General features: G+C 45.2%; 1 protein-coding gene across 3 annotated transcripts in view; it reads right to left on the bottom strand.

Moving 5' to 3' along the window:
• The window catches only part of CHD2 (chromodomain helicase DNA binding protein 2), a 123,313-nt gene that overhangs the window by 34,779 nt on the left and 60,643 nt on the right, over positions 1-27,891 (bottom strand). For 2 of the 3 annotated variants that reach the window (XM_069766265.1, XM_069766267.1), the window contains exons 19-33: positions 27,298-27,450; positions 25,992-26,063; positions 25,687-25,836; positions 22,637-22,785; positions 22,431-22,527; positions 18,274-18,366; positions 17,994-18,167; positions 17,092-17,267; positions 16,966-17,007; positions 16,735-16,874; positions 11,310-11,448; positions 9,284-9,434; positions 8,407-8,526; positions 8,179-8,301; positions 7,273-7,395 (exon numbers count right to left, since the gene is read on the bottom strand). In XM_069766265.1, the coding sequence (XP_069622366.1) occupies positions 7,273-7,395; positions 8,179-8,301; positions 8,407-8,526; positions 9,284-9,434; positions 11,310-11,448; positions 16,735-16,874; positions 16,966-17,007; positions 17,092-17,267; positions 17,994-18,167; positions 18,274-18,366; positions 22,431-22,527; positions 22,637-22,785; positions 25,687-25,836; positions 25,992-26,063; positions 27,298-27,450 (1,902 nt within the window). The remainder of the gene's footprint in view (positions 1-7,272; positions 7,396-8,178; positions 8,302-8,406; positions 8,527-9,283; positions 9,435-11,309; positions 11,449-16,734; positions 16,875-16,965; positions 17,008-17,091; positions 17,268-17,993; positions 18,168-18,273; positions 18,367-22,430; positions 22,528-22,636; positions 22,786-25,686; positions 25,837-25,991; positions 26,064-27,297; positions 27,451-27,891) is intronic. The other variant, XM_069766266.1, reaches the window with a different exon arrangement.

Here is a 27,891-nt window from a genome sequence, read left to right as displayed (position 1 = left end):
GACCAGCTTTGTAAAAACCCTCGGGGCTATTGCTAGGCCAAATGGTAGGGCTGTGAACTGGAAGTGGCTTAGGACTCCCTTGATGTGGATTGCCATTCTGAGGAATCTTTGGTGATCCTTGTGTATTGGGACGTGATAATATGCGTCCTTCAGGTCCAGGACCACCATGAAGCATTGAGGAAACAGCATTTTGATTGATGACTTTATCGTTTCCATCTTGAATGCTTGAACCTCTAGGTAATTGTTTAGGTTCCTCAAATTGATAATAGTCCTGAAGGAACCATCTGGTTTCTTTCTCAGGAATAGAGGGGAATAGTACCCTTGCCCTCTTTCTTGAGGGGGAACTTCCATGAGTACTCCTTTTTTTACTAACCCCACAATCTCGTTCTCTAGTGTTAACTGCTCTTCTGCCGAGGATCTTGTAGATGTTATCTTGAAAGAGGGACGAGGGTACCTCTTGAATGTTAACCTCAGTCCTGATTTTATGATGTTTAAGATCCATTGACTGGAGGTAATCTTTTCCCAGGCTGGGAGAAAGAGAGATAATCTCCCTCCCACCTGGGGCGAACCTTCATTGTGGAGGTTTCTTGCTGTCATTGAGGTTTTTGTTGAAGATGAATCCTTTATTCTTGCTCTTCTTATCTTCCCACTTCCCCTGGCCTCTCCCTGGGTTCTTACGGAAAAACCTCTTGTTCCGAAAGGGCTTCCTATAAGCGGGGAGACCCAGAGAGGGGAAGGACTTTTTCTTGTCCCCTGCTTTTTCCAGGATGTCATCTAGAGTCGACCCGACAGAAACTCTCCTTCACAAGGGATGGTACACAGTTTCGTTTTCGTCTGCAGGTCGCCTGGCCAATTCTTAAGCCAGAGGGCGCGCCTGGCCGCATTAGCAAACACTGCTGCTCTGGCGGATAGCCTGATGGAGTCGGCCGAGGCGTCAGCTAGGAAAGCCGCGGCCCCTCTCATTACGGGTAATGTGTTCAGAATTGAGTCCCGGGAAGTTTTCCCCTTTAATTGACCCTCTAGTTGGTTCAGCCAGATCATCAGCGAGCGTGAAGTACATGCTGCTGCAACTGCCGGCTTCAGGCCTCCTCCTGCTGCCTCCCAGGAACCCTTGAGAAAGGCATCTGCCTTCTTGTCCATGGGGTCTTTTAGAACCCCCATGTCCTCAAACGGGAGGGCGAATTTCTTTGAGGCTTTGGCAATTGCTACATCTAATTTGGGGGCCTTTTCCCAAAAGGAGCACGATTCTTCCTCAAAGGGGTATTTCCTTTTTGGCGTTAAGAGAGTCTTCCTCATGGGCTTCTTCCATTCCTTCTTAATTAAGGCTGCGATTGCTTCGTTAAGCGGAAAAGCTCTTCTCTTTTTCTGTTCTAGGCCCCCAAACATGATGTCTTGTACTGTTTTTTTAGGATGGGAGTCTACCAACCCCATGGTACTTCTCACCGCCTTTATGAGGCCATCAGTATCCTCTAGAGGGAAACAGTTATGTCCCCCTGAGGAAGAAGTAGATGATGCAGATGAGTCGGAGGAGACGGAGGACGTTGAACTCTCACTATCACTTTCGGATTTTGAGACTGGAGATGGGGACCTGTGTTTAGTCTTTCTCCTTTTTTTCCCACTTTTTAGTGACCTAAAGGTGTCCTCCACTTGCTCTTTAATTAGGCTTTTAAGACCTGTTGCAAACCCTGGAAGGTTTTCAGATACAGTCTGCTGAATGCAAGTATTGCATAGTCTCTTATCCCATGTAGGTGGAAGATCCTCTCTACAGATGGCGCAACTTTTGTGCTTAGTTTTAGCTACGCTTTTCCTCCCCTAAAAGAGACAAATAACACTCTTACTGTCTCTGACATTCACGAAGATCCACTTACCACCTCCAGGACCCATAAATACCGGTTGGGGGTTCTCTGCCTCTGGCTTTCTCCCCGACGCCGTACTGGACTCCTTACTGTGTTGAGACCTTTGGCGTTCTTTGCTGGTGTCCTGGTGCCCTTTCTGCTGTCGCCTTTTTTGTTGCTGCTGCTGTGGCGATGCTACAAGTGGAGGTGATTCGGGCAAAGGTGATGCCGGGTCGCTCATACTGCTGCTGGTCTGCGGATGCTGCCTTGAGACTTGGCTAAGCTGGCGCTCCTATTCTCTTAAGGCTCCTGCTTATTACTGCAGAGCCACTGGGAGGATATGGATTCTACTATTTGAACCCTCCCGCCGCTCCCCGCACCTGCGCAGTAGCGACCGCTCCCATAGAGGAGCGCCGAACGCCGGCGCCTGCGCAGTAACTCTGTGTCATACACTGTGCCAAAAGCGCTCTAGCGGCCATCCCGCCGGCGCCTGCACAGACCGCGCCAAGCGCCCGGCCGGAGCCCCGCCGGCGCCTGCGCAGAGCGCACCAGGCGCCCGGCCGGAAGACCCGCCGGCGCCTGCGCAAAGCGCACCAAGCGCCCGGCCGGAAGCCCCGCCGGCGCCTGCGCATACCGGCGCACGAGCGCATCGGCGCCTCTCGCGAGACCAGCTTAGATCCCGGGCATGCGCCGAACTTTCAAGATGGCGCCCGGGAAGCAGATATGGCGCTGCTGACCGGCGCCCCCGGTCCTATGCAGTCCCTATAGCGCGTTACTCTGCACGCCCGATGGCGGTGCAGCGTGCAGACTTATGCTTGTTTTAGGGAGGGTCGCGCTGCACCTCCCGCAACCACAGAGGGACCCCCCTGGATGTTGCCGCTGCTGCATCTTACCTGGGGAGGTGACCGCGAACTCCTTGTCACCTCCCCCGCACACCCTTTCGGCCCACTGGCTCCCAGCGGTGGCGCTTCGGGTCACCACCCTAGCCGAGGCAGAGGGACCCCAGCTGCCTGAATCGGACTGGTTGGCCCCGGAATTCCAACGACGACTGGTAAGTCCGTAGGTCTCCCATCAAGGACAGGAAACCAACTGATGCAGGAGAGTGGTACCGCCTTTTTATCCGTAGGTTTCCTGTCCTTGGTGGGCGGATCCCCTCTCTCCGTGGTGCCGTCATGGGCGATCAGAGAAATAAAAATTAGGAACCCTCGATCCATCAACCTCTTAACAGGGAAGTGGAGAGGAATTGTCTGCCTTCTTGCATCATCCGCTAAAATCAGACCAGGCATGGCATCCCACGTAGAGGCTTCTGTCCAGTGAATCGCTTATCTGGACTGAATAGCAAATGCTCTATGAGGGAGTTTAGTCTCCTTATGAGGGACACTGCGTAGTTTATAGCAGAACCAGAGTCCTCGTCAATGTACCGAGATTGGTTGATAAATATAAATAGGCGAGTCATCTTTTTCTGAAGCTCTGGCAAGTCCAGGCAATATCTGATCCATATACAGAGCCTTGTTGCCATCAAATCATTGGTGAGGGAGCAGGAAACGAAAACTTCCGTTTTCTAGATGCCTGTATGTTCCTAGACGCCTGTACGTCTCTAGAATACTTGCGGCCCCTGCTAGCCCACGGCTCCCATGTAGGATAGGGACCATGTATATCGGTCCTGCGAGCACTCCGAGCCACAGAGGGTACACAAAGGGATTCAATCTCTTGGTCAGAGAACCATGGATTGCGGTCATTGACGAAGTTCACTGAGGAGAACTAGGTACTCTGGGATAAGCTGGGGTCAGCGGCGGAGGGCTCCTCGGATTGATCATGCACCCTTAAGACCAGGAAATACTGGTCATGCACCTTTAAGACCAAGGAATACTGGACATACGCCTTAAAGACCAGGGAATACTGGTCATGCGCCTTTAAGACCAGGGAATACTGGTCATGTGCCTTTAAGACCAGGGAATACTGGTCATGTGCTTTTAAGACCAGGGCGTGTGGCTTTAGGTCAGGTACTTCCTTACACTGGTACTGATGTAGAGTCGATGTGCCCCTTTAATGCAAAAACCGTCGCCGGTGTTGAGCCGGCCGGGTGGACCAAGATGGCCACCGGGAGTTGCAAAGTTGGTAAAATCTCGCAGAGAGCGAGAAGCGCCAATTCGGGGGGCGGAGCCACGGATACGATGTTGAATAGGCCCAAGCCAGGGCCTAAATTTGTGCAGCCGGCTGGCAACACCAGTGGTAGAAGTGAGGGGAGTTGTCGCCAGGCGAGAAGCACCAGAAAAGCGGGCGGAGCCGCCTTAGCACCATAGTGCGGGCGCGGCTTCCGGGATGCGGCCTACACATCGGCCGAAACCAGGGACTACATTTTTGCAGTTGGCCGGAGAGTTACCTCAGGGAGGTGGGCCACGGGAAGTGGCTGAGGCTGCCTGTCAGCATGTGGATATCCCGCTGCAGATGGATCCACCCACCATCGGTGCGTGTCCCGGCATGGAGCCGCCGCGGATGTGGGTTTCAGCGCTATTCTGCGCAGCATGGACGGTGCAGGGATAAACTTCAATCCATCATCCCTTTGTTAGGGAGGTGGAGAGGAGCCGTCCGCCTCCTTGTGCCATCCACTTTCACAGTGGCGGGACAGTGGGGGCTGCTCGGACGCCATAGAGAGGGGCCTCTGTGCATCCACGGAGTTCAGTCCGGGTGAACAGGGCCAGTTGTCCGGCATTAGGCCTGGCTCCAGGAGAGGATACATGGAGGCGACACTCCATGTGCTCGCCTGTTGCTTGTGTGGGGAGATTGGGACCGTAAAGGAACCGTCGCCCCTGAAGTGAGCTCAGGCATGGCTTCCCACGTCGCAGGAGAGGGTATACTCGCCATGCTCGCCTGTTGATGATTCGGGGGAGATCGGAACCTTGAAAGGATCTGTCGCCCCTTCACTCTGTTAATTAAAAAATAAAAATTTACAAAAAAGTTAAAAGTAAAATAAAAACGTTGGGGTCTGAACCAGACCCTGTGCCTCCTACAGACACTAAGCAAGAACTTAGCTGAGAGCCAGCAGGAGGGTGTATACTACAGGGGAGGAGCTGAGAGGCAGCAGGAGGGTGTACACTGCAGGGGAGGAGCTGAGAGCCAGCAGGAGGGTGTATACTACAGGGGAGGAGCTGAGATCCAGCAGGAGTGTGTATACTGCAGGGGAGGAGCTGAGAGCCTGCAGGAGAGTGTATACTGCAGGGGAGGAGCTGAGAGCCAGCAGGAGGGTGTATACTGCAGGGGAGGAGCTGAGAGCCAGCAGGAGGGTGTATACTGCAGGGGAGGAGCTGAGAGCCTGCAGGAGGGTGTATACTGCAGGGGAGGAGCTGAGATCCAGCAGGAGGGTGTATACTGCAGGGGAGGAGCTGTGAGCCAGCAGGAGGGTGTATACTGCAGGGGAGGAGCTGAGAGCCAGCAGAAGGGTGTACACTGCAGGGAGGAGCTGAGAGCCAGCAGGAGGGTGTATACTGCAGGGGAGGAGCTGAGAGCCAGCAGGAGGGTGTATACTGCAGGGGAGGAGCTGAGAGCCAGCAGGAGGGTGTATACTGCAGGGAGGAGCTGAGAGCCAGCAGGAGGGTGTACACTGCAGGGAGGAGCTGAGAGCCAGCAGGAGGGTGTATACTACAGGGGAGGAGCTGTGATCCAGCAGGAGGGTGTATACTGCAGGGGAGGAGCTGAGAGCCTGCAGGAGAGTGTATACTGCAGGGGAGGAGCTGAGAGCCAGCAGGAGGGTGTATACTGCAGGGGAGGAGCTGAGAGCCTGCAGGAGGGTGTATACTGCAGGGGAGGAGCTGAGAGCCAGCAGGAGGGTGTATACTGCAGGGAGGAGCTGAGAGCCAGCAGGAGGGTGTACACTGCAGGGAGGAGCTGAGAGCCAGCAGGAGGGTGTATACTGCAGGGGAGGAGCTGAGAGCCTGCAGGAGGGTGTATACTGCAGAGAGGAGCTGAGAGCCAGCAGGAGGGTGTATACTGCAGGGGAGGAGCTGAGAGCCAGCAGGAGGGTGTATACTGCAGGGGAGGAGCTGAGAGCCAGCAGGCGGGTGTACACTGCAGGGGAGGAGCTGAGAGCCAGCAGGAGGGTGTATACTACAGGGGAGGAGCTGTGATCCAGCAGGAGGGTGTATACTGCAGGGGAGGAGCTGAGAGCCTGCAGGAGAGTGTATACTGCAGGGGAGGAGCTGAGAGCTTGCAGGAGGGTGTATACTGCAGGGGAGGAGCTGAGAGCCAGCAGGAGGGTGTATACTGCAGGGGAGGAGCTGAGAGCTTGCAGGAGGGTGTATACTGCAGGGGAGGAGCTGAGAGCCAGCAGGAGGGTGTATACTGCAGGGAGGAGCTGAGAGCCAGCAGGAGGGTGTACACTGCAGGGAGGAGCTGAGAGCCAGCAGGAGGGTGTATACTGCAGGGGAGGAGCTGAGAGCCTGCAGGAGGGTGTATACTGCAGGGGAGGAGCTGAGAGCCAGCAGGAGGGTGTATACTGCAGGGAGGAGCTGAGAGCCAGCAGGAGGGTGTACACTGCAGGGAGGAGCTGAGAGCCAGCAGGAGGGTGTATACTGCAGGGGAGGAGCTGAGAGGCAGCAGGAGGGTGTATACTGCAGAGAGGAGCTGAGAGCCAGCAGGAGGGTGTATACTGCAGGGGAGGAGCTGAGACCCAGCAGGAGGGTGTATACTGCAGGGGAGGAGCGAACTTTCTTTGTATCACTTAGTGTCAGCCTCCTGGTGGCAGCAGCATACACTCACGATCTGTGTCCTCCAATGAGGCGAAGGAGAAAATGTACCGGCTTTCTATTTCGGAAAGCACAGACTGCTGCAGCCTCCTGTTCACTACACCAAATGTTATACAGATGTATACAGGCCAGAGAGGCTGAAGGAACACTCTTGGCCTCTGTCCAGTGAACGGGGGTGTATGTGAACATTAGAGTATATGTCAAAAAAATCTCTGGACATATAATGTAGACTAAGTGCACAGATGCAGGTTGTACTTCGCCTTGTTCTGCTATTTTCATAATCTCTGCTGTAAACCTGCAGTGTAAGTCTTCGGTATCTCATTGATGAAGGCAATGACTGTCACGGTCTTGTCAATCATTTGTGAGATACCTTGTGGGATGGTGGACAGTAACGTTCGCCATACAAATTAGATGGCTGCCAATAAGTCAGGCAGCAGCCATTTCAGATGAACAAGAGCTCCTGCGTTCTCTATAAGAAAGCCGCTGTCAGACAAGACTGGTGGAGGCTTATCTTCAAGAGGCAATGAAATCGGCAGTTCGAAATCAGACACGCCCGATCGATATTTTCCCTAACAATAAATTATCTCAGCTCCTGCACACATGAGACTGTCAGCCAAACCCAGCCATAGTGTCTAATGTGTATGGCTGGAGAGGGGGGCTTAAAAGTGGCAGCAAATTGTTACCATAAAGTATACCTTTTCCTTTGGCTTCCTCTTCTCTTTGGTGCCATCTTTTTTTTGGTTCTGTTTGTCCTTATTTTCCTTGTTGTCTTTTTTCTTTTGTTTCTTCTTGTTTGGACTCTTTAGAGAGCCGTCGTCCTGGAGAAAAGAAAGGCTTACATTAGTCTAATAGCATGGAGACAGAGCGCTGACTGCCGGGTACAGACAAAAGCTGCACGCAGCGGAAAGGCTCATAGGTGACCTACATACACCACATATCCAGAAGTGTTAGCACCTCGTCTGATCAGCATGTTCAGCCAATGCATCCTCACAGGAGATGACACTGTACCGGATGAGAATACCCCTACAGGGTGTCCTGATTAACTGGCTACATAGGGAGCAATAGGACAAAAGACCTGCTATTTACATCCTGGATTTATCACTATTCCATCAGTCTACAAGGGAAAATAATTTGGGTGTTATTATCTATACAAACTAAATTATAACATGCAGTGCTAGTCTACAGCACCAAATACTAGGAAGGACAGGGGCAGACACACTATATACCGAAGCACCACTTTTTGCTCTGCACTAGTCTTAAAGGAAATCCTATTGCTACACATTGATGGCAAAGATTCTAGAGAGCAGTGTGCTCCCAGCTTCATGGTAACAGTTTGGGAAAACAAATTTAAATTTATTTTTTTTGTGTGAGAACTTCACTATCCTGCACCGTGCACTGACCTCAGATTAGATAGCTATAAGATGAACGGAGATGTTGTCTGAGCGCCCAACCTAACCACTCAGTATTAGTAGCCAACCTCACCCTGTGACTGAAGGGACAGCAATCCCCGCAGCAGAGTCTGGAGAATTTGTGTGTTGGGGGAACATGCTTGTCTCAAGTTATGCCTATGTGCAACTTTGACAGCAAAAAAGTGTACACACCTTGGTTTCGGCATCTTCTGATGGGTGGTCAGAAAGCCTAGGTGAAGAGATCTCATTGCCATGCTCATCCTTCACTTTGCCTGCACTATCTCTCTTTGCACGTGGCCTTCTTCTCTTTTTTGCCTATTAAATAGACAAATATGCCTAAACTTCTAGCAACCATATAAATACATATACACACACACACAACATGACATACGAAAATAAACTGACTGCAAACGCTCTCACCTCTTCCGTCGGACCTCCTTCTTTTTTTTCCGCTTCTTTCTTAAGGAGTTTCAGGAGATAGTCTGCTCTGGTCTGCAAGTGTTTCCCTTGAGGCTTTTTGTCGGTTTCCACAGGTAAGATCTAACCACAGAAGACTGCTATTAATATTTGCAGAATTCATACATCGAGCACATGTAGATTTTTTTTTAATAATAATAGTTAGCACATGATTTGAAAGGGATTTTCCTATATTGTAAAGTTTGGCTTATTACTATGACAGGTCATTAATTTAGATGGGAAACCCTTTGCTGTATTAATGCAATGTACTTCAGTTACTGGAATCATGCTGCCACACAATATACCCGAATATATACAGATTGTTTAGCTACGATCAGCACTGCCAACATTGTAAATGGGGATATGGCTAGGATTAGCCGCAAAGAACCAGTCCCACGACTGGGTGCAGCAGCTCTCGGATTTTATGAACACTTACTCCACTGAATTTCATTGCTGTGATTGACACCACTGCAACTATTTTAATGGGCTGTTTCATCATAGACCACCCATCTCAAAGTACAGCAGCTGGGTCTATGATTGCCACAGCCTGGGCTCCTGCTGCCAGCCAGGCAATTCATCTACTGTGGCAATTAAGTATTACGTGGTGGGCAATTGAATTGCTGTTCATGTAATACAAGGATGGCTCTTGTTCATCAGACCCTTTCTATGATATCCATACAGCTGAATAGGGCATATGGGCAGGTTATGGACAGGTAGCAGCAAAACCATAAAAATGTGCTCCATGGTTTGCTAAAATGCGATTAACTGTGGTACATAAACTCTCAAGATCATGTAAGAATCCATAAGGAAAGTTTGCAAAGAAAAAGGCAAAAACTATTACCTTATCTGTCAGCTTCAAATCTGCATCACTTTTCATAAGCTCCCAGTTTCCGTAGCCATGTTCAACAATTCCCAAGAGCAAATGGGAGTCATCTTCTACACCCCAATCCACATCAAAATGAGCAGCTTTAACCCGACTAGATAACTGGAACCTGAGATGATAAAAGGGAGAAGACATGGAAATACAATTTTTATGTTGGCCTCCGTTTTTTATGAACAATCTATGAGTATGGTACTGATCAGAAGCATGCTCTGCTTCCCAAAAGCTCCCCATACTCTAGATACAGTACTGTTCCAGGTGTGGAAAAAATACTGCAAAGTAAGAATGTGTTCTAAAATAGAAGTGTAAATAGTTTATTTTTATCAATTAAGAAATTGATGAGCAAAAGATAAATCCAAATCAAATCAATATTTGGTGTGAACACTTTTCGCCTATTTCCTCTGGGTACACTAGCACACATTTTTTGAAGGAACTCTGCAGGGAGGTTGTTCCAAACGTCTTGGAGAGCCAACAACTGATCTTCTGTGGATGTAGGCTCATGCAAATACTTCTATCTTTTCCTGTAATGCTGAAATAAGGGTTCTGTGGGGGCCATATTATCACTTCTAGGACTCATTCTTATTTATGCTAAATATAGCTCTTAATGGCATCGGCTGTATGTTTAGGGTCATTATCCTGCTGCAGAACAAATTTGGAGCCAATCAGATTCCTCTCTGATGGTCTTACATGATGGATAGGTATCTGCCTGCATTTCTCACCATTGAAGACACCATTAATCCAGACCAAATCCCCAACTCCATCTGATGAAATGCAGACCCAAACTTACAAGGAACCTCCAACCATGCTTCAATGTTGCATGCAGACATTCAACATTTTTGCTACCATTTTTCACAAGTTCCTATGCTTTTGTCCATATTTTAGGCTACTTTCACACTTGCGTCGGCCCGATGTACAACACATCCGCTGCCCACTGCGATGAGCGGGGAGGAGGGGGCGGAGTTTTGTCCTAGCATGCATGGTCGAAAATGGCAGACACGACGCACAAAAAACGTTACAATGAACTTTTTTTGGGCGTTGCGGCCGCCAAAAAAACGACGCATCCGTTGCACGACGGATGCGACGTGTGGCCATAGGTCGCAATGCGTCGGTAATACAAATATATGGAGAAAAAACGCATCCTGCGAGCACATTTGCAGGATGCGTTTTTTCACCAAAACGACGCATTGCGACGTACGCCTAACAACGTAAGTGTGAAAGTAGCCTTAGTTGGTTGGCCTTCCTTCCATGTCAAAGATATGACTTTTTGGCAACAATTCTTCCACGAAGACCACTTATTGCCAGACGTCCCATTAGTTGCTGCCAGTGCTAAACTAATGGAACTTCTGGACATCTTCCTTTTTCAAAGGGAAGTAAAGATATGTCTTTCATCTGCTGCAATAAGTTTCCTTGAAGGGCTGTTGTGTTTACGGTCCTTATTGTTGCCCATTTCTTGGTGCTTCTTCAAAACAGCTTGAACAGCACATCTTGAAACCAGTCTGCTTTGAAATGCTTGCCTGGGAGAGACCTTGTGGATGCAGTATAACTACCTTATGTCATGTTACTATGCTCAGACTTGCCATGGTGCATGGCCTGTGACATCAAAGAAGAACAAGGACTACCGGAAGTGATGCCCTGGTCTCAACATCACTGAGATCTGTGGCTAGTTTTAAAGCTTTTTAGCACAACCTCCCTGGAGGGTTTCTCCAATTACTGTGTACAAGTGTATCCAAGACAACTGATTCTGTTTTGAAGGCAAAATATGCTCACATCAAATATCGATTTGACTTAGATTTCTCTTTTGTTGAAATCATTTTGTTAATTGATATAAATAAACAAAGCATCGTTACTTTGCAGATTTTCTCCCAATAGCTGCCTGAAACGTTTGCACAATACTGTAGTTTATAGGCTAGCAGTCACAACAAATTACAAACACACCTGAACATCCTGTTCACATAAAATGAAAATCAATGTGAAAAACACCACTCACTTTTTCTTTTCCTCTGAATCTTTAGGAATTGATTTACTAAGGATTTCAAAGTCTTCCTCATGTTGAATAATAGCCTTTACATTCACTTGAACACCAGAAATTTTAATCGTTGGACCCCTTCTTTTACCAGGGCCTTTACCTAGAGCAAATACATAAAAAGCAGCTAGAAATTAATTATATTCATAACTAGCTGAAGAGCCCGGCGTTGCCTGGGCATAGTAAATATCTGTGGTTAGTTATAGCACCTCACTTCTCTTATTTTCCCATCACGCCTCTCATTTTCCCAATCACATCTCTCATTTTCCCCCTCACATCTCTCATTTTCTCCCTCACTCCTCTCATTCCCGCCTAACACTTGTCATTTCGACCTCACATCTGTCATTTTCCGATCACTACACTATTTTCCCTCACTCCTCTCATTTTGCACTCACACCTTTTCATTTTCACCTCACACCTCTCATTTTCACCTCAGTATATACATGTTTGTCATCTCCCTTATATATAGTATACACCTGTATGTCATCTCCTGTATATAGTATATACCTGTATGTCATCTCCCCTGTATATAGTATATACCTGTATGTCATCTCCTCCTATATATAGTATATACCTGTATGTCATCTCCTCCTATATATAGTATATACCTGTATGTCATCTCCTCCTATATATAGTATATACCTGTATGTCATCTCCTTCTATATATAGTATATACCTGTATGTCATTTCCTCCTGTATATAGTATATACCTGTGTGTCATCTCCCCTCTATATAGTATATATCTGTGTGTCATCTCCTCCTGTATATAGTATATACCTGTATGTCATCTTCTATATATAGCATATACCTGTATGTCATCTCCTCCTGTATATAGTATATACCTGTAGGTAATCTGCTCCTGTATATAGTATATACCTGTATGTCATCTCCTCCTGTATATAGTATGTACCTGTATGTCATCTCCTCATTTATATAGTATATACCTGTGTGTCATCTCTCCTGTATATAGTATATATCTGTGTGTCATCTCCCCTGTATATAGTGTATACCTGTGTGATCTCCTGTATTAGACCTCGTTAACACGTTATTTGCTCAGTATTTTTACCTCAGTATTTGTAAGATAAATTGGCAGCCTGATAAATCCCCAGCCAACAGGAAGCCCTCCCCCTGGCAGTATATATTAGCTCACACATACACATAATAGACAGGTCATGTGACTGATAGCTGCCGTATTTCCTATATGGTACATTTGTTGCTCTTGTAGTTTGTCTGCTTATTAATCAGATTTTTATTTTTGAAGGCTAATACCAGACTTGTGTGTGTTTTAGGGCGAGTTTCGTTTGTCAAGTTGTGTGTGTTGAGTTGTGTGTGGCGACATGCATGTATCGACTTTTGTGAGATGAGTTTTGTGTGGCAACATGCGTGTAGCAACTTTTTGTGTGTCGAGTTCCATGTGACAGGTTAGTGTAGCAAGTTGTGTGCAGCAAGTTTTGCGCATGGCGAGTTTTGCGCGTGGTGAGTTTTATGTCTGGTGCCTTTTGAGTATGTGCAAGTTTTGTGTGAGGCGACTTTTGCATGTGTTGCAAATTTTGTGCATGTGGCAATTTTTCCGCATGTGCAAGTTTTGCGTGTGGCGAGTTTTCCATGAGGTGAGTTTTGCACTTGTGGCGAGTTTTGCGTGAGCCTATTTTTTGCATGTGGCGAGTTTTGCGCGTGGTGAGTTTTGAGCGGCGACTTTTGTGTTTCGACTTTTATGTGGCGAGGTTGGTGTATGTGTGGTGAAATGTGTGCTGAGGGTGGTATATGTGTTCAAGCACGTGGTAGTGTGTGGCGCATTTTGTGTGTGTGTTCATATCCCCGTGTGTGGTGAGTATCCCATGTCGGGGTCCCACCTTAGCAACTGTACGGTATATACTCTTTGGCGCCATCGCTCTCACTCTTTAAGTCCACCTTGTTCACATCTGGCAGCTGTCAATTTGCCTCCAACACTTTTCATTTCACTTTTCCCCATTATGTAGATAGGGGAAAAATAGTTTGGTGAATTGGAAAGCGCGGAGTTAAAATTTCACCTCACAACATAGCCTAAGACGCTCTCGGGGTCCAGACGTGTGACTGTGCAAAATTTTGTTTCTGTAGCTGCGACGCCTCCAACACTTTTCCTTTCACTTTTTTCCCCATTATGTAGATAGGGGCAAAATTGTTTGGTGAATTGGAACACGCAGGGTTAAAATTTCGCCTCACAACGTAGCCTATGACGCTCTCAGGGTCCAGACATGTGACTGTGCAAAATTTTGTGGCTGTAGCTGCGACGGTGCAGATGCCAATCCCGGACATACACACATACACACACACATACACACATTCAGCTTAATATAGTAGATGTCTTCTGAAACTCCCTGATCAGCTCTAAATTATCCTCCAAAACTGGGCTAAGTGGTGCAGTCAATACTATGGGGTTGTATCACAAAACTACATTTTCGTATTATATTTTTGTTTTTTTAATATCCTGGCAAATTTGCGGGTGAAGCTGCAAAGTAGCATTAAGGGTATGATCACATATGACTGAAAAAGTGTATATTATGTTCCGGATTTTGGTGCAGATCTGTGACAAAAATGTTAATTTGGTGTGGATCTCATTCTCTGCATTGTAAAGGGTGAAATCCAGTCACAACCTGCACAAAGATGCAGATGCAGATCTAGGACTCATGACCGCTTTTCTCATACGAGCGCCATCTGTGGTTTTCACGGACAGTACTCTATGATACTCTATGGGGCTCTGCACATGTCTAACTTTTTCTTCGGACCAGGTTGTCCACTGAAAAAATTGAAGACGTCCAATTATGATCCGATGGGGAGGATCAAAATTGACAATGCAATTTTATGAGACTGTGAAGAGAATCAGACCGCTCACGGATGTCATGATTTTAATGGACTGACAGAAAGGACAAGAAGGAGAAACTTTATTCTACTTACGAGAAAAACAGATGCCACTCTGATCAAACTCTGACCAAAGGTTTGATCAGAATAATTGGTCTGTTTTTCACGTATGTGGAGAAATCAGTTGTGTGAACCTACCATGAGGCTCGGTTCACATTCAACCTTTTTGCAGAAAAAAAAGGATGCAAAAAAAATAACAGCATTTTTAGCTGAGTTTTTTTGTGAATAAAACTAACAATATTAAACATGTACTATACACACAAAGCACACATGTAATCCGCACCCAAAGTGCTGAAAAACAGGCATTGTGAACTGCCAAGAGAGCAGGTTTTGGCTGCAGAAAAACAATGGAGCAAAAACACTGCGTGTGAACATAGCCTTAAAACTCCACAGCACAGGTCAATTTCCGCACTGAAATTATGCCTAGATTGTGTGCGAGTTTTATAAATCTCATTCACTTTGCGGCTGATATAATCCACTGAATCTGGACAGAGAATCTGTACGATATGAAAATGGTATTAATCTAATTAGACAGATCCTGGCTGATGACCGCATCATGCAGCATATTGAAATGCCCTATTCATAATGATGACTGGACCGTACATAACAAGCACGCGCTGCCTATTGTGTCCCCCATTTCCATATAGAGTTTGAACTTGTGAGCAGGACCCTCACTCCTCCTGTAATTGTTCAATAATGTGTTACTTTACACTGTCCTTATTGTTTGTACATGTCTCTGCTTAATTGTAAAGTTTTGTGGAATATGTTTGCAATATATATGTAAATACAATTTTTAGTATTTATTAATAATCTGCAAGTCAATGGGGTTTTTGCTGAATTATGATGGCTACAAGTCTCAAGTTGCAATTTTTTCAAATACATTTTGGACTTTGCGAATAAAAGTTAGATCGAATTGAGATGTCTGAAAAACACGGTCCGTGTACAAACCACCATGGACAGGCTGGTCACGGGTCTCCCAACCCAAACTCAACAGCGTTATACCGTATACGCCTAGGAGAATGCGGAGCTCAGGAAAAGAGACTCGCGGCCAGTTATACATCAGTTCCATACATGGATCGTGTTTTCACGGATGTCTGAATTCAGCCTTAGACTGTAATGACATGTCCAACTCTTCAGTGGTGCTTTAACTCATTAACGACCTATGACGTGCCTATATATTTTAATACGTCGCCTCCCCTCCCTTTGATGAGGGCTCCGACGCTGAGCCCGCATCTATCTCGGCACATGACAGCTGACCAAATTAGCTCTAACAGCCATGGGTGGAATAGTGATTCAACTGCAGCCGTTAACATGTTAAATGACGCTCTCAATCTCTGAAAGCTGCATCTAACATGAGCGCATCAAAAACCTCGGCCATCGGAGCCGGTCACACCGGTGGCCGATGGATTGGCATGACAACTGGGGGGTCTGCAGGAGACACCTGTGCTTTTCATTGCGGATCTGCTATCATCGCCGCTTCAAGTATCCTAAGGACACTATTGAAGTGAAAAGTAAAAAAAGTAAAAAATGTTTTAAAAAATACATAAAAAGTTAAAATCACCCCACCCCCACCTTTTGCTCTATTCAAAATAAAAATTAAAAAACAAAATTCAAAAATACATATACAAGTACATATATTTGGTATTGCTGTGTTCAGAAAAGCCCAATCAATGAAAATATAAAATTAATCAAATTGGTAGACTGTGTAATGAGCAAATAAAATCAAAAAGCCAGAATTACGTTTTTTTGGGGTCGCTGTAACATTGCAATAAAATGCAAGTGATCAAAAGATCATATCTACACCAAAATGTTATCAATAAAAACATTCAGCTCGGCACGCAAAATGTAAAACCTCACCCAGCCCTGGATCCAGAAAAATTGAGACGCTACAGGTCTCACAAAATGGCCCTGCTTTTTTTTCAAACAAACTTTGTATTTTTTTCAACACTTAAATAAAAAAGAACCTAGACATGTTTGGTATCAAACTCACAATGACCTGGAGAATCACAATGTCAGGTCATTTTTTTTAGGATTTAGTAAAAATGGCTAACCCCCACCCACCCCACAAAAAAAAAAAAAACAATTGTGGAATTGCACTTTTTTTTCCACTTTCACATCACTTGGATTTTTTTCCCCCATTTTCCAGTACACTATGTTTTAAAATCAATGCCGTCGTTCAAAAGTACAACTCGTCTCGCAAAAAACAAGCCCTCACATGGCCATATTGACAGAAAAAAAAACTATGGATCTGGGAAGGAGGGGAGCAAAAAATCCCAAGGTGGTGAAGGGGTTAAAGACTAATACTAATTGAAATTTTTATACACTTTAGGGAAAGAAAAAAAAACTAGTGCCACAAAGTGAATCAGGTCTGTGCAAACCCCCAATCATCTTTCATTTTTCATGTTAGAAAGTGAAACGTGATGCTATTGGCTGCCGCGGACTATATCCACCGTTAATAATACATTTCTCCATCCATTAGGGAGCCGCCTACCATCAGTGGGATTCTCTTTCAATTGTTCTCCGAACTCCTGCATGGCTGAAGCACAGCTTGAGTGTAAAAGATCTCCCAATCTCTTCAGATCTGCCACCGATTTCTCCACGAGTTCTGCATCTCGTGCAATGCACTCAAGCCTTAACAGACATTAAAAAAAATCAGCTTAGCGCCATGGAAAGTGACATATACCAACTTTAAAGATGCTGGATGCAGAAATAAGCAACGTACCTTTCAAGCGGAGTGGGGAACTTTTTATAGGCTTTTATAAACCTAACAGAAAAAAATCAAGAATGTAAAATGGGAAATCATATTTGCAGATAGGTCAGCTCAGCGCAGTAAATAAAGGCTTGATACCTCCTAATCTCTGCATCAGTAAAACCCTCCACGGTGTCCTTCCGAACACTGCGGGGACGTCCTCTGCGTTTGGGCTTTCTGTCATCATCCGAGTCGTCAGAATCACTCTCGGAGCCAGAGGATCGCTGGGCTTTCTGCTTGGACTCCTGATCAGACTCGCTTTCATTTGCTTGGGCCTATAAATACATCGGTATCAATTGGGCTGAACTAGACTGCTTTATTACATTTCATACAGGTTACTCACACATTAGAAAAAGGCTTTAAAGCACATTAAAAAGAAAAGTCACTCGCTTTTCCGAATAAAAATAAAGAAATATAGGCTTTTCATATTTGGCATTAACGTGTCCTTAAAAAGTGCAATCTGTGAAACTATAAAATGAATTATACCATACAATAAACACTGAAAAAAATATAAAACAAAAAACATCAGAATTGCAATTTTCCTACCACCTTCCCCCAAATATGCAATAAAAAGCGATCAAAACATGTCTGTACCCCAACATAGCACCAATAAAACCTTCACACAGCTACATCGACAAACCCGTAAAAAATGTGACGGTACTCAGAAATGACGACATAAACCAAATTATTTTCTTTTCTCAAACTTCTGGATTTTATTTAAACATTCATCACTGCCAGGTTATTTTTTTTTTACTGTATTATGAATGATGGAAACACAAAACCCAAAACTCCTGGTGTAATTATTATTTTTGTTTTACCATTTTAACCCACTTCAGTGAACTGTTTCAGTGAATATTGTCTTTCAAAACTCTCAACTTGTCAGGCCAATTACGTCTATGTCGCCAAAGGAAAATAAAAAAAGTTATGGCTCTTGGAAGAAAGCGAATAAATGAAAAATCGCCTAGTTGTGAAAAGGTTAAGAACTTTAGTCCAGATTCTACCTTTTTGTTTAAGCTTCGAATCCTAGGAAGCATGTAGATTTCTTCCAGCTCTTTTTGCCGGGCTTCCTCTTCTACTTTTTTCCTCTGCTCCTCAGGAATGATATTCTCCCAATCTATCTGCCCTTGGTTTTCAGGCACCTTCTCTACTTCTTCCATGGTTGCAAAGTTAGCCACCTGAAATAGGACGCAGAATGAGTTCTTATCACAATGGCCGTATATGCGTGGTTCAGTAGACATTATTCCCATCAATCGATGCTGGCGCACTGCAGTCGCAGCTTACCTTGAACTGAGACAGCAGCTCATCGGTTGCACTAGAACTAGGCTCGTTCTCTCTGGTCTCTGCGAGACGTAAAATTTCATCAATATCCATTTCCTATTTGTGATTAAGAGAAAACAAGAGGAATCATAAAAATGTGGATTAGATGACAGAAGATATACACTGGAGAGATTGCAATATCATGTCATTCACACTAGATCCAGTGCTGTATAGTAAAAATTACGTTTGTACATCTCGTCTTTACTTCACATTTGATAAATGCACAGGGAAGAGTCATCGCACATAGAACGAATCCATGTGTCCCCACACCCCCAATGTTTTTCAGCATACTTTCTTTACTCTAACCAATCTTTATCATGTGTACAGTGAATATAAAAAGTCTACACAGTCCTGTTAAAAAGCCAGGGTTTTTTTTGGGTAGGAGTCAATCAGCATTACACATCTAGAATTGCCAGTCTTTGCACACTGCTCCTTGCAGGGGCGACCCGTATCTGACAGATTGTTAGGGCATTTCCTGTGTATGTCGCCCCTTTAGATTTCCCAGAAATTTTCAATTGGATTCAGGTCTGGGCCACTCTAAAATTTAGATTTTCTTATGGAGAATACATTCTTTTGTTGATTTATAAGTATGTTTAGGGTCGTTAACGTGCTGAAAGGTGAAGTTTCTCTTCATCTTCAGCGTTTTAGTGTAGGTCTGAACGTTTTGTGGAAAATTGTCTGACATTTGTACTGTTCATAATTCTCTTCAATTTTACTAAAGTCTCAGTTCCAGCAGTCGAAAAAGCATAATGCTGCCTCCACCATCCTTCACTGTGGGTATGATGTTTTTTTGGCGATATGCAGTGTTGGCTCTGCACCAAACATATCATTTGGAATTATGGCCAAAAAATTCTACCTTGGTCTCATCAGATTATAAGTCGTTTTCCCACATTCTTTGGACAGACTTGAAGATTTTGCAAAACATATCTGCGCTTGGATGTTTTTCTTTGTAAGAAAAGCCTTCTTTCATGCTACCGTACCCCAGAGATAAGATATATGAAGAATATGGGAGATTTTCATCACATGCACGCTCGACCCGCTCCCATCCCACCTCATCCCTAACCTTTCCACGGTCTTCATCCCAACCCTAACGCACCTCTTCAACCTCTCACTCACAACAGGTGTCCTCCCCTCATCCTTCAAGCATGCCAAGATCACACCCATCCTCAAAAAGCCCTCCCTCGACCCATCCTCTGTGTCTAGCTCTGGCTCGATATCTCTTCTCGCTTATGCCTCCAAATTACTTGAGCAACATGTCCATCTTGAACTGTCCTCCCACCTCTCCACCTGCTCCCTCTTTGATCGGTTACAATCTGGCTTCCAACCCCATCACTCAACTGAAACTGCCCTAACTAAAGTCACCAATGACCTACTAACTGCCAGGAGCAAGCGACACTACTCTGTCCTCCTCCTGGACCTGTCTTCTGCCTTCGACACTGTGGACTACTCCCTTCTGCTACAGATCCTTTCAGATCTTGGCATCACAGACTTGGCCGTATCCTGGATCTCGTCATATCTGACAGACTGAACATTCAGTGTCTCCCTCCCCCACACCACCTCCTCACTTCGCCCCTTGTCAGTCGCTGTTCCTCAAGGCTCAGTTCTAGGACCCCTACTCTTCTCCATCTACACCTTCGGCCTTGGACAGCTCATAGAATCCCACGGTATGCAGTACTATCTCTACGCCGATGACACGCAGATCTACCTATTCGGACCTGACCTCACCTCCTTACTTACCAAAATCCTGCACTGTCTGCTATTTCAGCTTCTTTTCTGCTCGTTTTCTAAAACTGAACATGGACAAAACAGAATTCATCATCTTTCCCCCATCTCACTCTACCCCTCCACCAGACCTATCCATCAGTCAGTGGCTGCTCACTTTCCCCAGTCCCACACGCCCGGTGCCTCGGGGTGATCCTTGACTCAAGCCACATATCCAAGTCCTTGCCTCCTCCTGTCATCTCAAACTCAAAAATATTTCCCGGATCCGCTTATTCCTTGACCGCGACACCATAAAAACACTAGTGCATGCCCTTATCATCTCCTGCCTTGACTACTGCAACCTCCTACTCTATGGATTCCCCTCTAGCTCCCTGGCACCACTCCAATCCATCCTACACTCTGCTGCCCGACTAATCTACCTGTCTCCCTGCTATTCCCCAGCCTGTCCCCTAAGCCAAGCCCTTCACTGGCTTCCTATTGCCCAGAGACTCCAGTTCAAAACCCTCACAATGACATACAAAGCAATCCACAACCTATCTCCTCCAGACATCTGTGACATGGTCTCCCGGTACTTACCTACATGCAAGCTCCGATTCTCTCAAGACCTCCTTCTCTACTCCCCCTCTCATCTCTTCTTCCCACAACCGCATCCAAGACTTCTCCCCTGCTTCCCCCATACTCTGGAACTCTCTACCCCAACACATCAGACTCTCGCCTACCATAGAAACTTTCAAAAAGAACCTGAAGACTCACATGTTCCGACAAGCCTACAGCTTGCAGTGATCCTCAACCTACTGAACCGCTGCACAACCAGCTCTACCCTCTCCTAGTGTATCCTCACCCATCCCCTGCAGACTGTGAGCCCTCGTGGGCAGGGTCCTCCCTCCTTATGTACCTGTGTGCCTTGTTTTTTACTCATGTTTAATGTATGTCTATATTTGCCCCGTATTCGAATGTAAAGCGCCAAGGAATAAATGGTGCTATAAAAATGTATAATAATAATAATAACATGCAGTATACAACCAGTACTTCCTAGAAATTTCTGCAGCTCCTTTAATGTTGCTGATGGTCTCTTGGAACTGTCCCGGACCAATTTTCTTCTGGTGTTTTCATCAAGTTTTTGGGATTTCCAGTTGCAAGTACGGTCATGTTGTGTCAAATTTAATTCACTTCACAGTGTTCTATAGTATATCTAATTCCTTGGAATTTTTACTGCAATATTCTCCTGACTGATAACTTTCAACAACGAGATCCCTTTGTTGTGTTGTAAGCTGTTTACAGGCCATGGCTTTTGCAGTAAAATGCATACTATGCCTGGAAAATCCTACTAGAAGCTAAACTTTATATGGGGATTAATCAGAATCACTGTAAACAGTGGTAGTTTGGACTATTATGTAACAACAATATAAATGTGATTGGCCAATTCTGAACACAACCAAATCCTCATCCTCAATTCTAAGACGGTGTGCACACGTTTTCAACCACATTATTTTAGTTTTGTTATTTTTCTACTCAAAGATATGAGTTTGTTTTCCAATGGTTTCGTACACATCATGGGTTACACTAAGAGTGGAAAAAGTTCTGAAATGATTCTTCTTGGTATGTTTTTTTGTACATGAGAAAAACCTGGCATTTTTACAGGGGTGTATAGACTTTTTATATCCACTGTATATGTTAGAGTACCAATCACCCGTCTGTAGCTGCAATTTTTATTTAATAGACCAGTGGGCAGACCCAGACTTGTTGAAATTTTTCTAAATATAAGTTACTGTCAAGTGTTCAAAAGTAACCTTATTGCCCCCCTGACTTTGTAGCAAAAGTCGGGCCTGAACATCTGGGTAGTGGGATTCCGAAGTGCAGAATAGGATTACACAATTCTCAGAGGCCCTTTTCACAATGAAAGAGCAAGATTGCACTCTTTACACTAACAGACTTCTGCCGCATACTTTTCTAAGATGTCACTGAACGATAACTGCTCTAATAAGGCTACCGTTGGATGTACGCGGCAGAACTGGGCTAGAGCAAAGCGCGAGATCTCGCTCTTTGGAAGCAAAGGGAGAGGCTGCAGAATATTGTGACTGTCCACTTTGCAAGCCAAGATCCCACAACCCTTCTGATTTTCTGAATTCTGATTTTACACTGATCGGAAATGACTAGATTATGCACACAATACGGCCCAATTCATACTAGCACCACCAAATAAAGTATGGGCTATACTTTGTGGTAGCTTTACTTCCTGATACAGTGCATAAATTGGCACATATCAGACTTCCACGTGACTTTCTGGACCTCTGCGCATAGTGATGATATCTGTGCTATCTTGACTGGGCTTGTATAAGCATTACTAGGAAAACACATCAGCCCATGGACGTCGAACACAAACAGTAAGTGACGCTAACCTGGGGCTCTGATTCCTCGCCTTCTGGTTCCTTAAAGAGGTCTGCTGCTCCAAACTTAAGAATAGCAGCTAACTCCTCCTTGTTAAATGGGTTGGCGCTAGAACAAAGAACCACTGTCATTTGATGGCTAATACATAGATGGCTACCACACGCAGAAAGAGAACACAGAATGCCGACCAGATCTCACAAGGTTGGGGTGTACTTACTTTGAACTTCCAGAGTTATTTTCCAGTACAGTCCGACCAGTGGTGTCCATACGTTGGATTACAAGGTGGTCAAGAACCATCTTTTTTTTCGCTCTTTCTATGATTTCTTCTTCTACTGTTCCCTTTGTTACAAGGCGGTAAATATTCACCTGTACAGTAAGAGAATTACATATTGTTAGTGCCTATAGGAACAGCTAAGTGACATTAAAACAGATCTAAACCCACTAGTGAAACACTGCACTTGTGTCATAAGAGAACTAGACTAGTACATGCATAATAGCCCTATACTGGGCAAGGAAACACAATCGGCAAACGCTGGGGTCCTGATGCAGATGTCAGTCTTTCATGTACAAAACAAGTACCCATTAAAGTCTATGGGGCATGTTCACACATCTGCATTTTGGAAATTAAATATCTACAAAAAAACAAATGGAAAACAGAGATATGTGCCCTTTCAATCCTATTGGCACATCAAACTTGTCTGTTCAAGTGAATTTATCCATGAAAAAATGGCATGTCATCTGACCACTGAATTATTTTTACTATTTATTGCGTAGAACAGTGGATTCTTTTTTGCACCCAAAAAAAACCTAATTCCACACTGATGTTAAAAATGTATGTAGAGACCAAAAATGGATACAGATCCAATAAAGAATACTAATGAAAAGTGGACCGTTTTTTCTGGTACACAAAAACCCACATGTGAATTAGACCCTATTCTCTCTTGGCTAACCTAATCCATGTGGGATGGCTGTCCGCCCCACACGTCTCGCACACTGCACCAGCCGCTGTACAGGCCTAGGTGGCTAGGGACACTGGAAAGTACAGCAATCTATTGAGGATAGGCAGCTGTATACTGTGATACCATACATCAGAACACAAGGATAAATGGGATGTACCAGTCATTATTATTCAGCCACAATTTGATCATTGGGATCTACGATTAGAGGTCCTGAGTAGTGATGAGCGAGCGTGCAAATAGAGCGTCTTCAGCGTGCTCCAATACTATGTTCGAGTCCCCGCGGCTGCTCGTTTCGCGGATGTTCGACAGGCACAACACATGCAGGGGTTGGCTAACAAACAGGTAATCCCTGCGTGTGATGTGGCTGTTGAACATCCGCAAAACATGCAGCTGCGGAGACTCGAAATTAGCATTAGACCACGCTGAAGACACACGAGCGTGGTTGGATAACACCATATCCGAGCACTTTCGCCCATCACTAGTCCTGGGTGAATAATAGGCCTTATCTTACAGGGAGTCTGTCAGCACATAATGACTATTCACATCAAACACAGCACATTGTAGGAGAGAAAGGACTAACAACAACCGTCTAAATCCAAAGCTGTATTTGGCAGGAATCGTCCTTTAGTCAAATATGCTAATGAGGCACTTGATGCACTCTGGGTGTGGCTGATCAGTTCAGTGCATCTTCCCACCTGCATGTGAAAGATGTATCTTCGCCCTTGTTTGACAGCTCTGGATTTACAGCTGTTAGAGTAGCACAGAGATAGATAAAATAAGTAGGTGAAAGGTGCACCAAACTTCTTGGCAACACCCCAAGCGCATAGATCACCTCATTCGCATATCTGAATAAAAAACGATGTTTGGCAAACACAATAATGGACTTGGACACTAAAGGTACAGGTTTTACTAGGGCTATGTCCTTTATAAGGCTCAGTGATTGGTTTGAACAGTCTTTTTGTGTTGACAGACGCCCTTTAAAATGATGCAGATTTGTAGGCAGGATGTCATAGAGAAAAGTTTCAGTAAAACTTGCAATTTTATTCCTTAAATTCCCTGCTGTTTGTATGCATGAGTCCAGTGAGGGGTCCTATTAGTGACTGACCGTCTGCCCTGTATGACTGTGCATGCAGACATAGCTGTCAATCATGGATAGGACCGCCCACTAACCTCTGATTCATACAAACATCAGGTATTACAATGAATAAAAGACAAGTTACATTATATATTTAAGATATATATATATATATATATATATACACACACACACACAGTATAGCTCAACGTCTCATTTTCCATACAATTCTGACCACAGTGTTTGGGCTGCAAGTACAATGTGTGATAGGTTCTCTTTAAAGGGGTTGCCCACCACTTTGGCAGCCTGCTCTCTATCAGCATGTTTGCCCCCAGTAGAATAACACCACTTACCCTATCCTCCAGTACCTCTCTCTCAGGGATCGCATCACATTGTAATGTCATGGGAGCCTTGCAGCCAATCAGCGCTGGCTTGTCTCTCCTTGCTTTCAGATATCAAAACGAAACCTAGACTGCGGCTGGCTGCCCACTTTTTCTTCAGTTTGATTCATGTGAAGGCGGTAAAGTGAAGCCAGCACTGATTGGCTGCAGGGCTGCTGTGACATGTCATGTGAGCCCCGGGCGAGCCAGTGCAGACACAACTGTAACGGCGTCAGCACCAGAGATGAGCAGAAGTATTGTTATTTTACTGGGGGCAAACATGCCGATTAAGAAGGGGATGTCCGAGTAGCGGACGACTTTAAAGTTGTGATACTGCCTGAACCATGCATAGAAGTGTCCATGGTGTTGGATGTCACACAGTGCGATGTGTTACCTTGTTATTATGGATCTGAGGTCATTAGGGGCAAATTAATTTTCTTTACTGTTGCTGCTCACAACAAAGTGTTGTAGCAGTAAAGAAATTGCCAGTATAACTAATCCACGACACTTTAAAACCTGAAGATAATATACCACCCATATTATTAGTGTGGATCTTCATGTCCTAGTTAGCGCCCCCTTGATTCAGACTATGAGAACTACCAAGCCTTGTATCATCTCCACATAGCTAACCAGTGCCCTCTGCTGGACAAATCATTCACAACAGTGTTCGAATAGGCTTTCCCTCGTTCCTTCCCAAAAGGTGAAAACGAATCAGGGATCTCCATCTTATTAAGTTCATTAGCTCGTATGTAATCTCAAACCGTTATGGGATTTTTTTTTCTTTTCCATTTTTATGGTGTCAAGAAATTGCACTTTGACATGGCATCTTTTGCAGAATGTGGCAGGTGGCTACCTGTTTCTTCTGGCCAATCCTGTGTGCTCTGGCCTGGGCCTGCAAGTCATTTTGAGGATTCCAGTCGGAGTCGAAGATAACTACAGTGTCAGCAGAAGCCAAGTTTATTCCAAGCCCACCAGCGCGAGTAGACAGCAAAAAACAAAAATCCTAAGTATTAAAGAGAGACGCTGTTATTACATTGTGGGATTTTACTGTTACTTTACTACAGCACAAGACAGGAGCTGCCCGACACAGAATGGCAGAATGCTGCTGCCCGCCGTGTTACAGGCACAGATCAGGGAGAACATAAAACACTCTCTAACCTCAGAGCCTTCGGCATTAAAGTGGTCCAGTGCCTGCTTACGAAGCTCTCCCTTTATGGAGCCGTCCAGTCTCTGCAAACAAACAAAAATGTGAGGATGACAGGAGCGCTGCAATGCCAGCGTATCATACTGAAGGGGTAAAAATAACCTGGGTGCTGGGTGCGGAGATAGACACCCTGTGACCACAGATCAGCTTACAGGCTGTTGGGCAACTAGCTCCTGACTCTGCTCCGATCGACCGGCCTCACATAGGGTTAATTCAGTATGTGATCTGTCAGAATTCAACTTTTCTTCTATTACCAGTTTGTTTCACTTGTATAAATCCAGCCCTCGCCTCTAATCACAAGTGGGAGGACAGACCAGGCAGGTAGAATATTTTGTGTGAAACAAGCATCAGCTAACCGCTTATTTCCCACACCCCAACAGAGTAAGACTGCCCTTAAAGGGGACTTTACACTGGATTTATAACATTTAATATGATTACCTTCTCCAATTAGTGCTGCTGCCCTGATTCTGGAACAGGTTTTCTTTTTCTTCTGTGCCCCTCCGTTCCAAAGTTGTGCCTCTTGTAATAAAGGCGCTAGTTTTCCTTTCAACCCACAGGGCGTGTACCATGGAGGTTCTCTGTGGGCGTGGTCATGCTCTGATTGGCCAGCATCTGAGGTGAGAAGGCTAACGCCGTCAGTGAAGTTCTGGGATATATACCCAGTTGGTTGAAGGGAATTTTCCACCTTTATTACCGGGGAACATGACTTTGGAACGTCGGGGGCAAAGAAGAACTGTTCCAGGATCAGTGGAACAGCGGCAATAGCAGGAGGTACGCAATTTAAATGAAATGGGGAAGATAATGGGAGAATTAAGCGTTTTTATTTGTTGCACACAAAACAAAACAATTTACTTGGCATTTATAGGGCACTATGGTTACAGAAAATAAAAAGATTTATTTTGTACAATGAAAACTTCTACCATTTTCTAATATTCTTACTGTATCTATTCCCCATGATTTTGCCAGATCTCTGCTTGCAATTATCAAGGTCTTAACATCCGCCAAAAATGACAGCCGAGCTCCTGCTGTAACAGCCAGGAGAAGTGATGGGTGGAACCTCAACATCGGTGGTCTCATGAGCTCCCCTCCTGCCTGGTGCCACAGCCATTACTATCGGTAGTGGGCCGATTCTGCGTGTGAGGACCACCCCCACTGTTATAGGACTTCCCAATACAGCCATGCAAATGTTCTTCAGGTTGAACAACAGACAAGTCTCACAAATGTCAAATGGGTTTACAAGTGTTTTCCTTGCTGCCGTACCTGAAAAGGGTAGTGTTTAATGGTGAGGTATTCAGCCAGGATATCCAACATGCGCACCATCTGAGAGAAGATCAGCACTCGGTTGCCTCTTTCACGCAGTCGCGTCAGCAGCTTGTCTAAAAGGATGAGTTTCCCACTGCTCCTGATCAAGGACTGTAAGAAAAAAAAAACTCAGCTTATTATCAGATATTTTCATAAAAAAACTTTTAGAAAACGTAATCACTAAAGTTTATTGGTGCCTAACAGTGCATATGCCCAATTCTTGACTCTATATTGTAGTCTTAAAGGGAATGTATCAGTAAAATAAGACATTGTTTAAACCACATTTATCTCTATATATAATTGTCTAAGGGGTACTTCCATCCTTCTGTCTGCAACTTCCGTAACGGAAATCCCATGTTTATGATTGGTCTCGGCAGCTGCCTGTCATGGCTGCCGCGAACAATCTGCGACGGGCACAGTCCGATTAGTCCCTCCCTACTCCCCTGCAATCAGTGCCAGACGCCCGCATACTCCCCTCCAGTCACCGCTCACACAGGGTTAATGCCAGCGGTAACGGACCGCGTTATGCCGCGGGTAACGCACAGGGTTAAC

The sequence above is a fragment of the Ranitomeya imitator genome, chromosome 4 (genome assembly GCF_032444005.1).
Source record: "Ranitomeya imitator isolate aRanImi1 chromosome 4, aRanImi1.pri, whole genome shotgun sequence".
NCBI classification, from domain to species: Eukaryota; Metazoa; Chordata; class Amphibia; order Anura; family Dendrobatidae; genus Ranitomeya; species Ranitomeya imitator.
This window is presented reverse-complemented; position numbering and strand designations above follow the sequence as displayed.